At 34.0% G+C, this 16,423-nt stretch overlaps 1 protein-coding gene across 5 annotated transcripts; it reads left to right on the plus strand.

The window, feature by feature from the left end:
• The first annotated feature begins 164 nt into the window (after positions 1 to 164).
• LOC109108573 (retroviral integration site protein Fli-1 homolog) lies at positions 165 to 15,768 on the plus strand. Of its 5 annotated transcripts, none has more exons than XM_042773026.1 (10): positions 165 to 341; positions 7,566 to 7,771; positions 8,506 to 8,675; positions 10,721 to 10,924; positions 11,127 to 11,198; positions 12,314 to 12,382; positions 12,504 to 12,566; positions 12,669 to 12,716; positions 14,631 to 14,714; positions 14,850 to 15,768. In XM_042773026.1, the coding sequence occupies exons 1-10, from the start codon at positions 324 to 326 to the stop codon at positions 15,371 to 15,373; spliced, it is 1,458 nt and encodes a 485-aa protein (XP_042628960.1). In that variant the 5' UTR covers positions 165 to 323; the 3' UTR covers positions 15,374 to 15,768. The 5 variants fall into 5 exon arrangements, with proteins under 5 accessions (XP_042628960.1, XP_042628963.1, XP_042628964.1 ...); XM_042773030.1 differs by lacking the exon at positions 165 to 341 and adding an exon at positions 441 to 594; XM_042773025.1 differs by lacking the exon at positions 165 to 341 and adding an exon at positions 658 to 849.
• Positions 15,769 to 16,423: the final 655 nt, after the last annotated feature.

Raw genomic sequence — 16,423 nt, forward strand, 5'->3', positions numbered from 1 at the left:
CATTATAATCATTGAATTCTGAACAGGACGTTTTGGTTTAACAAATATTCTAAGGAGTTAGTGCAATATGAGTTCACCAATAAGGAACAGAGCTAGATGCTTTTGTGTGACTTCACTTCCCAATTTTAGAAAGGAGAGCTCAAAAAGAAAAAAACCGTTGCCATCCGGTTATGGTCTAAGCGAAAATAGTATGGTTTGCGCTGATGACTAAATGCGCCTGTGCACACAAGTCGGTGCGTTTCAGCTGTGTTATCAAAGTACCTGGCTTTACATAGTTTAAGTTTACCAAAGTATTTTCTTCATGAACTCCACAGAAATCTGCAATGGACTGTACTATTAAGGTAGGCGTTTGATCTGGTTTATTGTCTTGTTCTGAAAATGAGTAGCGAGTGCGCAACACCCACACGGTTAGCGAGACTATACTGGTGAGAGAGGCAAGGCGGTGATGCAGGTCCCCACTCTTTCCTTCTTGTACAAAATTTCCTCTTCCTTCCCGTTCGTGGTTGAATGTCGGCTCTTTAATAACACAAGAAACCGCTACAACATTTAGACTCAGATAAAAAACGAAATGGTGTCCACAGCGCGCGAGAGAGGGTATGCACAAATTTGTTTTTCCATTTGTTTTTCTTTTTTTAACAGTTAGGTTCTAGGATGCAAAGTGGCATATTTAATGAGCTATCCAATGCAATTAAGTACATGTAGCTAAGCTGTTTTTTTTTTGCTTACCATCATAAGAACGACGAAAACTCAAGCAAATGCAAAGTGGAAAAGAATATACCGAATTTCACTTTTGGCACAATTATGGCGCGGCGCTCTCGAGGCAGGTGGCTTTATGGCGCCAACAACAAGGTATAGCCTAGACTTTAAAAATCACAAAACGAAATGCGTCTGGTATTTTTATTTTGCATACCTTCGACTCGTTAAAATTGACGTGATACTTTGCAAGAACTAATATAGGAATGTGTATGGCTTAATTTCTTTAGATTTATTTGGATGGTAACATGTCATGGCAGAAAATGGTGGCAAGTAGTTAATATTAATAATAAGCTACATTACGTGGCTAAGTGTTTTATTCATACTGTAAACTTCCCAGTAATGCTACATAATGTTGATTATTATGTTGAAGATGAGCTAAGCGAGAGATAGGTTTTAATTAGTTATCATTCTGGACCTGGATTAATTTAGATCTTAAATTGTGCATTCGTTAAAAAAACAAAACGAAATAAAACAAAACCAAACAAAAACAGGGACTTATCATAAAATGACGCTATTCCCAGTTTATTGAAATTCATTTCGATGATATTTAAATACTGTCGTTAATTGGTTACTGTTTGCTAGTTGTTGTCTTATTATGATGTGTGTATGATTTACAACATTTCTTTTTTATATAGACCTATATAGCTACGAATAGCAGCTGTATTCTTTTTAAATTGACATGATCTTCAAACAAGTGTGAAAGGGCGCTCACAAGCGTGTAAAAATAATATATCACAAATATTCTAATTTCTCACTTTGTTAATTTTTTTCTTTTATTTAGCGAGCAACTTAAATGTGACGCATTGGAATTATTTTAATTGTTAATTCTGCAAAAAAAAAAAAAAAAAAAAAAAAAAAAAAAAAAAAAAAAAAATGTGTTGATTCATCTGGTCCTTTTACGCAATGCTCTCTACACATCCCCTTTGCAAACTAGAGCAGCCCGGCGTTTCGTGTTTGTAGTTATTCCATGCCTGATTTAGTTCTTTAAGGAATAATTTATAGCAAAGTGCTGGGCGCTTGTCAGGTGTCGTTATCAGAGCTGAGCAGGCTTCCTGTCTCAAACCTCAGACTTTCCGCACACACTTCCGCAGTCTCTCTTCGAAAAAAAAGGCAACAAAGACTGACAAAACAAAACTGATTCGATAGATGTGCGATGCCAATGCATTGTTCTACATTTCAATTAAATTAGCCAGACAATCATCTGAAACGAATTCGAACGTGCTGCGTCTCCACGCGCCGTGGCGTCCTGTTAATACAGGTTCTCCTCAGAAAAGCACCCCCGTCTCCACTTGCAGGATGTTGCTGATTAAAACTTGTGAAACCGCAAAGTGTTTTTGCAGCTCAGAGCGCAGCTGCGTGTCTCTTTGCAAAATCAGCATGCCTTAACGTCAACTTCTGCTTTCTTTCACTCTCGCAAACTGACTAACATCATAACTGTGAAAGTTTTAGCTCCAACATGATTCATGAGCGTTACAGCGCCTAATAGATCTTTACAAATCAACATTACTAGCCTATTATATGGCATTAGAAATTATAGTCTTAATATAAATATAAAAATATAGTAATTGGCATTAGGTGTTAATTCTATTTATATTAAAATGATAATATTGATTCAATTAATTTATATAAACTTCATTATTATTATTATTATTATTACTTATTTATTTTTACTAAATTGACAAATTCTCACGTGGGTAGTAACGAATAATTTAGCAATTGTAGTAATTAAGCGACCAAATGAAAAAATTAAACGATTATTCCCTCAGTCATGACAGTTCCTGCGGTTGAGTATCAAAGTTGAATTTTGTTTCTTAGAATGCAGTGAATGCAGTTTAATCACAGTCAATAAGCTACAAACATTACGAAAACTTGAACATTATCTCAGTGGTCGGTGAGGCCGGGGTCGGTTGGCACATTTTTCATTCTTTCTTTATTATCTTTGGCGAAACGAGCAGTAAAATCAAATCAAACATATGAAAGAAAAAAAAAAGTAAAACTATTTTCTAAATTTCGTTTAGTACTAAAGCTGTGTCCTCCATCCCCAGGTTGTGGGGTTGATTTGCATACTGTGTTAAATGAGAAAAATAACATTAGAAACAAACAGAAAATATAAAAATGGTGGTTTTAAAACAAAACTAACATTATTTTCTACTAGTACATGATTAATGTACTAAATTGTTATTTTTTGTTTTCCCTTAGTAGTAATTTCGATCATATAACTAGGAGTACTATGTGTCCACCTTTATGAATTATTAATTTTTCTTATTTTACATTAAAGTGCCCCTATTATGCCATCTTTACGGTTCCTAATATTGTTTTGGGAGTCTCCTACAATAGGATTACATGCATGCAAGGTCAAAAAACGCTTTGGTTTTCTCAAAATATGCATTTAATATCAAATCATTTGCCAGCGATTCTCAAACGATTCGTTCGAAGCAGTTCAAAGATTCAGTCTCTCTAAACCCCTCCTTTACATGAGCCTGCTCTGCTCTGATTGGTCAGATGGCCTAGTCTGTTGTGATTGGTCTAAGGCGTACAGCGGTGTCGGAATCGATATGCCTATTTCAATAGTTCTGTATTTTGAACGCTCTATAGAAAATATAAACATTTATTTTTTATCATACTTACAGGTTGTGATTCAGTGGAGCAGCTGGTCCAAAAAAAAAAACAAACAAACAAAAAAACTCGGATACTGATCCAACTTTCAACAGCAAGGTTATGTGAACTCCCTGAGATTAGAGAAGCAGACGTCAGTAAAATGACGTGTTTGTGGGCGGGGTCAAATTGTTCGCTGCAGGCCAAAGTAGAACATAGGCACGCATTATGCAAATGTATTACCCCATGACGTGTAGCCATCACGGAAGTGGGATTCGAATTACTAACAACTCTTTTCAGCTGTTCAGTCCAATCTTTATTTTGGGAGACAATAACTTTATTTATCGTGCACTTTCATCTTTTCAACTTTGCAGATCGTTTACATTCACATACAGCTACATTACACACTGCATGAAAGGCAGTATTGGAAATTGAATAATAGTGGCACTTTAATACTCTTTTCATAAATTGTCAGACAGGTTGCATAATTTATCGGTCTTTAAAATAATCAAAATATACATCGTTTCCATATCTATTTATTGATGTTTGAAATATCTTTCTTCAAGTTATTTTTATAATATGTGACCCTGGACCACAAAACCAGTCATAAGTGTCAATTTTTCAAAATTTAGATGTAGACATAATCTGAAAGCTGAATAAAAAAGCTTTCCATTGATATGTCTCAGACAAATATTGTCCTATACTAACAAACCATATAACTATTTGAAAATCTTGAATCTGAGGGTGCAAAAAAAAAATCTAAATATTGAGAAAATCGCCTTTAAAGTTGTATTTACAAAATATCTAGCAAGGCATACTACTAATCAAAAAAAGATATTAGATATATTTACAGTAGCAAATTTACAAAATATCTTCATGGAACATGATCTTTACTTAATATCCTAATGATTTTTGGCATTAAAAGAAAAATCAATCATTTTGACCAATACAATGTATTTTTGGCTATTGCTACAAATATACCCCAGCGACTGGGTTTGTGGTCCAGGGTCACATATGCCTTAATGAGTTATTTTTTTATATAGTTAATTAAAGGGTTTAGATTTATGCATAATAATGCTACATGTTAAGGAATTGCAAAATAATTCATTATATTTAAAATGATGTGACTAACTCAAAATAAATGAGATAACTGTCAAGCATGACTACATGGTATACAGTACAAAGTATTTGTGCAGGAACAGTATTTTAACCACACATAAGGTCAAATAGTGTAACCAGAGACATTTTTTGCATGTCTGAATTCCAACAGACCAACAAATTAGACTTCACAGCAACAAACCAACTAGAATATGTTAATGCCAACAGTCTTGTGATAGAGAAAGAAATATACACATTAGACTTTATGTGTCCCATATTACCCAATGACCCATTATGATAATAAGAAAAGGACATTTCATAACCTGATTTCATTTCCAAACTGACCACAGTGCTCCTCAATGCTTCCTGTACTAGCATGCATCACATTCAAAGCTTTACACCTTTAAAAAAAACAAGTCTAATTTCTGGATTTACTAGTGGTAATCTAGTAAATCTGTTAGATTATCACAGAATTAGTTTGCAGTGAGCTCCGCCCTTTGAGGGTGATCAACTGTGTGATTAGTCTTTGTGCAAAACCTCCAAAACCTAAAAGCACTGAGCTTGTTTCTGTGCAGTGTTGCTCTACCACAAGTTCTGTTGTGTCAAAATGAATTTCTTTCACAAGACCACATCAAGGCCTGTTGCAATTGACTTGAAAACACTGCACGCATGTCACAGGCACCCAGTGGTGCCAAGGGCGGCACAACAATAGCATGACTGTGTTTATGCGCATCTCTGTGTGTTGTTTTTTTAAAGTGAGATGCACATTAATCTTTCTGACCTCGACTCTGACATTTTGCACACAGCGTGCAGTTTATGTTTGCGAAAATATTGCATTTGGTTTCTCAGTAACAGAGACCGATATGAAACTCATTGAACAGGAAGTCAGTTGTGGCATTGGTGGCCAGGGTAAAGTATGTTTATGTTCATCACATTGGAGGAGAGAGAGCAGTACTATGTGTGTGTGGTTGTGGTTTAAAAGGTGCATAGGTGCAGAATAATTTTAACTGCAGAATGAAATACCAGTTGTTTCACTAGCTGCAGTTAAGTGGGCTGTAACTTAGGCAACCCACACATTTGCTCCAGGCAGTTTGCTTTTTGTATACTGATCCAAGTTAACTTTTAAATCTACCTTAAGTGAGTTTTCAAATGGTGTTGCATTGTTCTGTGCAAGACAGAACAGCGAAATGTACATCATCATCATCTGTGCCATAAGTTAAGGCTGTGGATTTGCTCTTTGTTGTTGTATATGTGTACACAAGACTGATGCTTGCAAATGCACACAGACTAGGCGGTGAAAACGGTTTGAGTTTTCAGCTTGGCCTTGTTTTGAGCTTGCTTTCACTTCTCTACTAGAGCAGGAGTTTTCATAGCCTTTATTATTCAGTTGGATCACATAATGTGTGTGACAGCTAGTGCTGTTTTCCTACTGGATTATAACCGGCAAAAATGTAAGATATATTTAGAGAAACCAAAGATTTTTCACGTGTTTCATTAATTCACACTGCCACATCAAATTTATCCGCAAGCCCTATAAACCTTCAAAGCTTTCTTAACTTTCAAGCTTTCAAACAAAGCATAGTCAGGCCAACATTCAAAGTTTGTACTGACTCTGCTTTTTTAGTTAGAAATTAGTCACATGAATTCCATTGAAATTCAATTCACTGTAATTCTATACATTCAATTTCCCATTTTGCCTCTTCAATTCGAATTTAGAGATTCTCCATTCAGTTCTGAATTGACAACAACACCCAAAGCAGTTGGTGTTCGTTTGGTCCATAAGAGAACACTGTATCCTGGTTATCTTGTTATGAAATATGCATGATATAAAAATCCTTGAAACTATTTTATCTCATCAAAAAGCAACTTTATAGGTAAATAATGCCAGTCACTTAAACTGAACACCATAACAGATTCTCGTAACAAATTTGCAATACTTTAGGTCAGGTGAATGCACCCTACATTGCTGCATCCTCCCTGTTTGGTGACCCTCGACCTCACAGCATTCAGAACAAATTTGTTTTTCAGCTTTAAATGACCCACATTTCTACCACTCCTCTGTTTCCTATCTCATGCTCCATGCCAAAAGGTTTCACTGCACATGGGGGCCAGATTTCCTGTGAGCCACCGAAAAAGCTCAGTGCTGACGTATTTCAGCTTTAAAGACAATACTAAAGCCTTCTAAACAAGCTCCCTGAATTCAGCTTTAACACAAACATTTATTCATACACAAACACATACATACATTTGAATGTTTAAAATGTCTTTTTGAAGTTACAAACGGACACACCTAGACCAGAGTGCTTGAGAGCAGACTACCAACATTAAACACAGGAAGAAAAGGCACAATGTCTCAATTTCTAATTTGACTCTTGTGCCAAGTCATATCTACCTGGAAGTTGAAAAAACGCCCTAAATTATTCCGATAAACTCTTATTTTTCAGTTTCAAAATTAATATCGCCTGTAGCTGAACCTTAAGAGAGCATATAAATCATTTTTGTGCTAATTTATAGTATCATGATGTTACTAGTACTAGTTTATGTTTTGGAGCTAGTATTTGTTTAGTCAAACGTCTGAATTAAAGATAATAAAAATAAAAATAAAATAAAGGAAAATAAAGATTAAAAATAAAATAAAGGTAAAAATAAAAATAAAGGTTTCAAAAGGGGGTTTTACAGCAATGCCACAGAAGAACCAGTTTTGGTTTCACAAAGAATCTTTTAGTGAACTGTTCTTAAAAGAACTATTTTTGTTAGTGTGAAGAACATTTTAAAAAGCTAAAGAACTGCTTTCTACTATAAAGAACCTTTTGTAAAATGCAAAATTGCCATGAATGTTAAAGATTCTTCATGGAACAACAGATGCCAATAAAGACCCTTTATTTTTAAGAGTGTAGCTCCTCACTAAAGTGTTTTTTTGTTCTGTTGTTAAGTGCACAACCCCAAAGTCACTGCGTAGCGATCGCAGCGGAAACGTGTAACATCCCTGTTCTGGAATTACTGACGAAATGATTAAGTGTTATTTCTATTCTTATTCTATGATTTGTTGTTCACCTAGCTCAAGGAATTTAAGTGTTTTTTGTTTACATAACCAGTGGGTGTTGTATACTTCACAGGAAGCTCTGTCGGTGGTGAGTGAAAACCAGTCCATATTCGAGTCGCCCTTCAGTGGTCCCCAGGCCATGCACATGAAGGGAGAGATCACCTCGCCTGCAGTGTTCAGACAGGGTTCTGAAGAAAGCGTAGAACCCACTGAGCCAGACTGGACCGGATCAGCCACACAGAACCCTGCGAAGAGAGCAGAACACATCAACGGAACCAGGTAGGGCAACAAACACTGATGTCAGAAGAACCAAGTCTCCATTTCTACACCCTTAAAAATAAAGGTTCTTTACTGGTATTTATTGTTCCACGAAGAAACTTTTCAATGCACAAAAGGTTTTTTATACTGTAAAAAGGTTCTAAGATTATTAAATACTCTTTACATTAAGAAAAAAATCTAATTCTCACCAAAAAGGTCTTTTTTTGTAGAACCAAAAATGGTGTTTCTAAGGTGTCATTGCGGAAAACCCCTTTTAGAAACTTTATTTGTAAGCACGTAGTGCTCTTTTCCTCTAATCAATCAAGCAATCAACAAAACAAAAAAATACAAATAAAATAAAAATATGGCTTCATTTACTCACCTTAATGTCATTCCAAATCCATATGGCCTTCTTTCTTCTGTGGAACACAAAAGAAAAAAGCTAACAATGTCCAAACTGCTCTTTCCCACACAATGATAGCAGTGACCAAGCACCAAGAAAAGCACCATAAATGAGTCCATACAGGTCATACATGACAAGTATTGTAAAGTCATATAAATCTCATTCAGACCTTATATTCATACTAATGCATTACATGTACGAAACCAGTGCCATTCATTATCACGATCAAACCTGTCACAATGAATTTCCGGAGACATTTGAATTTTTTGCGGAAACTTGTTCCTTTAAGATAATAATAACTGCGAAAACATTTGACCTCTCCATATCTTATTTTGTCTCATCCATGCCACAGCCGTGAGTCCCCAGTGGACTGCAGTGTGACTAAAAGGACCCGACATATGAGTAACAGTGATGGGGGACCGTTGGCCTACCAGGCCCCTTATCCAGAGCCACGGAGCAGCCCGCAGAATGCCACCCCACCAAGCAGCGCCACAGAGGAGAAGAGGGTCATTGTACCAGCGGGTGAGATCTGTAGTTTCACTGTAAATGTGATCAGAACAGAACAGTAGTGTCTGATTGTATATTTTCTGTATTAACTTAATTAACATGAAAATGCATTCACAAGCCTTTTTATTTTTGTAACAAGACATACGCTACAAACACAGAAATTTCAACTTTTATTCAGCACAGATGAATTAATCTAATCAAAAGTGACAGTAAAAGTAACAAAAGATTTATATTTTAAATTCTTTTCTCTTCTTTCTATTTATCAAATAATCCTGAAAAAATGTATCACGGTTCCCACAAAAAATAAGCAGCACAACTATTATTAATATTAATAATATAGAAATGTTTCTTAAGCACCAAATCAGCATATTAGAATAATTTCTGAAGGATCATTTGACACTAGAAATAATAGTTGCTGAAAAATCAGCTTTGCCCTCACAGAAAAAACAACAACAAATTTTTCAAATATATTTATATCATAATCCAGATTATATTAAATATCATGCGCCTTAAGATGAGGACTGTGTTTTATGTAAACCATTTCTGATACTTTTTGATTTAATGTAAACTTTTTTGTTAACTAAGTCTAAAACATTATAATGATTAAAAACACAAACTAAAAATGTAAAAAATAAAAGCCAAATCAAAAAATATATAAATACATAATAGTATGGATAATACTAAAATAACCTGTTGACTTTAATGTTGTTTTGTAAAAAGAGAAGCATTTTAGCACTGGACAGATTTAGTAGTAGCAGTTGACCAATTTCTAAAACTAGAGGATGTAAAGAGATGTCTAAACAAAGATATTTGGTAATTATGCGGTGGTCACAGGCTCTTGCATCACTTGTATTTTGTGGGGAAAAAGGCTAGTTTGCAATACAGGCATTGTAAAAAAAACAAACAAAAAAAACACTGATACGCTTCCTTCTGGTAGATCCCAGTAACCTAGCAGACTAAACTACAAATGATTGCACAGATTCCAACAGAGATAATCACTCTTTACGCGCAAACCAATTAGGATGTTGAGTTATCTTCAGTGAGTGTTTTGAAGGTCGTCGTAACATTATTAAAAGGGCAGAACGGTGGACTCGCTCCATGCATTGTGAGACAGTGAGTGTATGGGATACCTCCTCATGAGTCACCCACACCAAACAATTACAATGCTCATAATTCTCGGATATGACGTCATATTTCAAGGACAAATATGAGTGTATGACGGCTTATAACAGGAGAGCTGTAATATCTGGAGAAAGAGATCCATTACCATTCCCATTCATCTCAATGGCAGCTGAGATGTGATGTCGAAAGAAATACAAATTAATTTTTACTTGTATTTAATTTGTTATAAAAACATTCTATTATATATATTTAAAATAATAATAAAAAAAGACAACGAATGAAACACGTAATAAAAAATAAAATAAAAACAACATTTAAAATGCATACAAATTAATTTGTATTTGTATTTAATTTGTTATAAAAACATTCTATTATATATATTTCAAATAATAATAAAAAATTACAACGAATGAAGCATGTAATAAAAAATAAAATAAAAACACCATTTAAAATGAATAATAAAACATCTATTTTTAAATGAATTTTTTATTTTATATTATATTATGCCTTCATCTCTATCTATCTATCTATCTATCTATCTATCTATTAATACATACAATTTAAAATATATAAGCTGTCATATATATATATATATATATATATATATATATATATATATATATATATATATATAAATATTATTATTATATATTTTTTTTATCAGAATAGCTCATTTTGAATGTCTCGCAATGGATGGAGAAAGATGCATAAGATGGTAAAACCAAATGTTATAAGCAGCAAAACCATGACCCCTTGGCTTATAACAGTACAAAACCCTTACTGAAGTACAAAAAAAAAGTATCAGCACTGTCTTAGTGAAAGTCAGAGCAGTAACAGAGGGTGCACTGACTTTTTTACCTCATGTTTGAACTCTGATAAGTCCTGTCACAGCTGAAGCACTTGTTCCTCATTTTATTCTTGCTTCTGTCCTGTTTTAGACCCAGAAGTGTGGACACAAGACCACGTGCGGCAGTGGGTAGAGTGGGCAATAAAGGAATATGGCCTGTCTGATGTGGATGTGTCCCTCTTCCATACCATGGATGGAAAAGCGCTCTGCAAAATGACCAAAGAGGACATGATGCGTCTCACTTCTGCATACAATACAGACATCCTGCTCTCCCATCTAAACTACCTCCGGGAGAGTAAGGAACTTTGCCCGTAATTCCATATGAATAATCCATTACTAATTGTTAATTTAGTCAAGAAAACATCAGGAAAAACAATGAAGCCACTTTAATCATTTCAATTTCTAAATGCATTGTTAATACATTGTGGAAATGTTTTCTCTATTAAGATATGCAGTAAGATTAACAGGGCTTGTTTTCTTTACTATTGTTTACTCAGGTAGCCCCACTTTTTCCTACCCAACAACTCCTACCAATACACAACAACAGCCTAGACTACAGGTCAAAGCTGGTAAGTCAAACTTCTACGCTATATTTTTTTGAAGATTATATATATATACATATATATATATATATAGAGAGAGAGAGAGATGTTTCTTGTAACTGTAATGATCCTAAAGTTAGTCCAGTGAACTATAAGCAATTTTGTGCCTTGTCATATTCTAACTGTAAATTTTAACCAATGCAACTATTTACTGAACATGTATTGCATCATAAAGCGGTTTCTGCCCTTTGCTAAGTCATATGGTTATTTTAGCTTTACTAAAATTCTTAAAGGGACAGTTCTCCCAAAAACAAGATATTTTGAAGAATGTTGGTAACCAAAAAGTTGCCAGTAGCCATTAACTTCCATAGTATAGATAGAAAAAAGATACTATGGAAGTCAATGGCTACCAGCAGCATTATTTTGCTGAACACAAATACACATATTTTAAAGAAAGAAATTCGTACAGGTTTGGAACAACTTGAGCGTGAGTAAATGACAGAATTACAATTTTTGGATGAACTATTTCTTCAAATCTACCCTTACCAAAGCTAAAAAAAAAATAATAAAAAAAAGCTGTAAATTGGTAGTTTATTTGTTTTGATTTTAACTAAACAATATAGACAACATTCACTAAAATGTAACAGCAAAGTAACACACTAAATTGAAAATTCTGAAGTAGAAAGTAGTATTTTCTCCTAAAACAAGTGACTGTACTGATATAATGCCATTGGTTAAGATCAAGTAGAGAGATGCTGTGAGGACTGCAGTTTGTTTCTTCAATGAATTTTGCCCCAAGCGTTGCAAGGTTTTTGAATCGTAGCACTTTCAGACAGGAAACAGCTGCATCAGGACAGGAAGTAAGGGGTGTAGAGTTTAGGTTAGGACACAATTGACTATTCTACAGCAAAGAGAATCAGTCAGAACAAAAGGACAACCCCCCTGAGGAATTGTGTGCCATCTTCAGGCCTTCTTACCGTTTTGCTGCTGGCTTTGTTCTGCCCCTTCGTTTCTCCTTAGGGATCTTTAATGCAGGGCTTCCTTCCTTCTGCGGCTACCCTTCTCCTTACTCTTTAAAGCCATTCTTTCCTGTAAAATCTCCCTTTTGTTAACTGCTCCTATCTGACTTTACCTCGGCACAGAAAACACCTTTGAGGAGATCGGCAGAAGGAACAGTTGGTCCTCAAGTGCCTTACCAGCTGTCCCAAAAGGTTGCTCTGCATTCACAAAAACATCACAATGTCACATAATTATATTGTATAAATATGGAGTTGTTTGCCATAACCATATTACAAAAAAAGAAAAAAAAAACTCACATTTTTACAATCACAGGTTCTCCAATCGAACATCAGCACAACACCAGAATTACAGAGCCTCCACCAAGACTTCCACAAGGTCGACAAGTGCACCTTTAATTCAGTACTCAAAGAGAATGTTTTTTTTGTTAAACTGCATCTCCAAACATCTAATCAGTATTGTACATTTCCATCTTTGCAGACCCCTACCAAGCATTAGGTCCCATCAGCAGCCGTCTTGCAAATCCAGGTAAGAATTAACAAATCATAAAACCTTACACATCATTGTCAACTTAACAACAAATGTGGCCTTTTTAGAGTATGTAATCTTTGAATTCACAGACTGGGCACACATTGATGCCCTTTATAATTAAATAATAAATTAGATTAGACCATATATTTGTTAAGTTATATCAGTTATATGATACCTAAATAACTGAATCCCTGTTGTGAATATAATCTGGACAAATTAAACATGCCTAAAACAAAATAAATTAATATTTTTATTACACTTTATATATATATATATATATATATATATATATATATATATATATATATATACAGTACAGACCAAAAGTTTGGAAACATTACTATTTTTAATGTTTTTGAAAGAAGTTTCTTCTGCTCATCAAGCCTGCATTTATTTGATCAAAAAATACAGAAAAAAATGTAATATTGTTATATATTATTACAATTTAAAATAATTTTTTTTAAATTTATTACACTTTAAATTATTATCATTTATTTCTGTGATGCAAAGCTGAATTTTTAGGATCATTATCACATGATCCTTTAGAAATCATTCTAATATGATGATTCATTATCAAAGTTGGAAACAGTTCTGCTGCTTAATATTTTTTCAGAACATGTGATACTTATTTAGGATACTTTGATGAATAAAAAGTAAAAAAAAAAAAAAAAAAAAAAAAAAAGAGGCTATATTTTTTAAAATATAAAATATTTTGTAATAACAATATACACTACTGGTCAGTAATTTTTTTTCTTTCTTTTTTTTTAAAAATAAAATCAATACTTTTATTCAGCAAGGATGTGTAAAATTGATAAAAAAAAAAGGAGTGATAGTAAAGAAAATATATTATTAGAATATATATTATTAGAATTTTTTTATTTTTATTTTGAATAAATACAGTTCTTTTTAAACCTTTTATTCATCAAATATATTAGACAGCAGAACTGTTTCCAACACTCATAATAAATCAGAATATTAGAATGATTTCTAAATGATCATGTGATGGATGTTACATGTGACACTGAAGGCTGGAGTAATGATGCTGAAAATTCAGCTTTGCATCACAGGAATAAATTATTTTTTTAAAAGTATATTCAAATAGAAAACTATTATTTTAAGTTGTAATAATATTTCACAATGTTACTGTTTTTTTTCTGTATTTTTGATCAAATAAATGCAGGCTTAATGAGCAGAAGAGACTTCTTTCAAAAACATTAAAAATAGTAATGTTTCCAAACTTTTGGGTCTGTACTGTATATGTATATATATATATATATATATATATATATATATACATACATTTAAATAACATTTATACACTATCATTAAAAAGTCTGGGGTCATTAAGTTGTTTTTTTAATTATTATTATTTTTTTTAAATAAATTATTCACCAAAATCATTAAAGACCAAAAGCGACAGTAAAACTTTTGGAGAAAAAAAAAAATCTATTGCTGTTTGAGCTTTCTATTCAAAGAATCCTGAAAACAAATGTATCACGGTTTCCACAATATATATAATCATAAGCACCAAATAATAATAATAATAATAAGCACCACATCATCCATTTCTGTAGGACCGTGTTACACTGAAGACTGGAGTAATGGCTGCTGAAAATTCAGCTTTGCCATTACAGGAATAAAACTACCTTTTAAAATGTATTTAAAAAGAAAACAAACATTGTAAATTGTAATATTTCATAATGTTACCGTTTTACCATATATTTGACCTTGGTGAGCATAAGAAACTTTTTAAAAACAGTAGAACAATCTTACTGACCCCAAACTTTTTTTTTTTTTTTTTTTTTTTTTTAATATTAAGATTTGAAGGACTGTGAAAAAAATCTGACAAACCAAGCACATCATGATTAATATGAGTATTAGTATGATGTTTGCTCGACCTTCTTCACACAGAAACGAAACCATTCCTCACCAAGATCCGACCGACCAAACACAATTCTAACAACCTGCCCGTCACCAGCACTGACAGGACTGTGGGTAGGTGTCTGACCGACCCACATTCTGTTTCTGTGTACAACATACATTTAAAAAGGTCACATTTGGAGAAAACAACCTGTCCTAAAAGCCCTTCCATCCTCTGCTAAAGATCTGACACTCTTTATCTTCACACAGGCTCTGGTCAGATCCAGCTGTGGCAGTTCTTGTTGGAGCTGCTCTCTGACAGCAACAATGCCACCATCATCACCTGGGAGGGCACTAACGGAGAATTCAAGATGACCGACCCAGACGAGGTGGCCAAGCGCTGGGGCGAGCGGAAGAGCAAGCCTAACATGAACTATGACAAGCTCAGCCGGGCCCTCCGCTACTACTATGACAAGAACATCATGACCAAGGTGCATGGCAAGCGCTATGCATACAAATTCGATTTCCAGGGCATCTCCCAAGCCCACCAAAACCATCCTCAAGAAGGGGGTGTGCTCAAATATCAGAACGAAGTGCCGTATGTGCAAAGCTACCACAGCCACCAGCCAAAAATGAACTTCATGGGCACTCATTCAACCCCTATGCCTGTTTCCACTGGGAATTTCTTTGGGCCTCCTCCCACCTACTGGAACTCCGCAACAGGAGTGGTGTATCCCAGCTCACCCATGCCACGACATCCCAGCACTCACTCGCATTTGAACTCTTATTACTAAACCAGTACAACCGTAAAGCCCTGGCTTTCGTAGAAGAACCAAGAACAAAAAAAAAAACTAACTTTTCGGGAATCCTTATCCAATGCAAAAACCATTGTAGCAATATCAAACATCAAGTTCTCCATCTTGTCACATTTATTTTTTTTGTACAGTATATATATGCATATCGAACAAAGCTGTACGTTTTCAGGGCTAAATTGTAAATATGTTTTGCATGTTTCATATAAGACTTTGAAAAGACTGCTTTCACATTCCCCAAAAGCATGCATATTCATCTTTGTTTTAAAATGTAATATGCTTTTTCACGCAAGTGATTTGTACAGTCTTTTTTAATCAAATAACGTCACTCCAGTAAGTGTAACATTATATTTCAAATCAATAAAACATGTAGCTCACTTAATGCATCTGTGATTTTTTTTTAATAGACATACCAACAATCTATTCATTACAAAGAATAGCCCTTTCTAATGCTTGTGCTCAACATTTTTGAAATTCTTAAAACGAACAGAAGAACTGAAGAACATTAATCTCTTAATCTAAAGAACCTTTGTGTAGTGTAGTGTAGTTTTGGGGGGCTTTGGTAGAGTGTTCAACAGGTTCTTATCATGATTATTTACAGTAGCAATTTGCTGTTTGCAAAAACAACAGTTTGTATCAATATCTTTTTATATTTAAGAAAGCATTAACAGGATATATTCGATGGATAATTCGAAAGGAAACTTCTTTTATCTTATTAGTAATTAACTATCTATTTGAATTCAACCAAACTTTCCTCCAGGTAATATCAGAGACCAAAACATTCCAATAAACCGTAACATTTAGAATTGATACAAAATTATTAAGAAATAACGAGGCAGAAAAGAACTGTTTTACCACCACTGAAATACTAGGATCTAAAGAAGGTAAAATAGAAGAGTAGGGGGTCATTTGAAACAGTCTAGTAACTCCAGATGGTATGGCATCAAAAACAATAGCAAATTATTTTGGGGTAATGGGAATATTAAAATGACAAAGAAATTCTTTATAATTTAATAGGTGGCCATTCTCATT

The sequence above is a fragment of the Cyprinus carpio genome, chromosome A16 (assembly GCF_018340385.1).
Source record: "Cyprinus carpio isolate SPL01 chromosome A16, ASM1834038v1, whole genome shotgun sequence".
Classification (NCBI taxonomy): Eukaryota; Metazoa; Chordata; class Actinopteri; order Cypriniformes; family Cyprinidae; genus Cyprinus; species Cyprinus carpio.

Excerpts from the sequence above, each read along its gene's own strand:
- LOC109108573 (XM_042773025.1), top strand. The coding sequence starts at position 802 with ATGGCGCGGCGCTCTCGAGGCAGGTGGCTTTATGGCGCCAACAACAAG. Across the intron at positions 10,925-11,126 it reads TCTAAACTACCTCCGGGAGA|GTAGCCCCACTTTTTCCTAC; the intron begins GTAAGGAACTTT and ends TTGTTTACTCAG. Across the intron at positions 12,383-12,503 it reads CTTACCAGCTGTCCCAAAAG|GTTCTCCAATCGAACATCAG; the intron begins GTTGCTCTGCAT and ends TTACAATCACAG.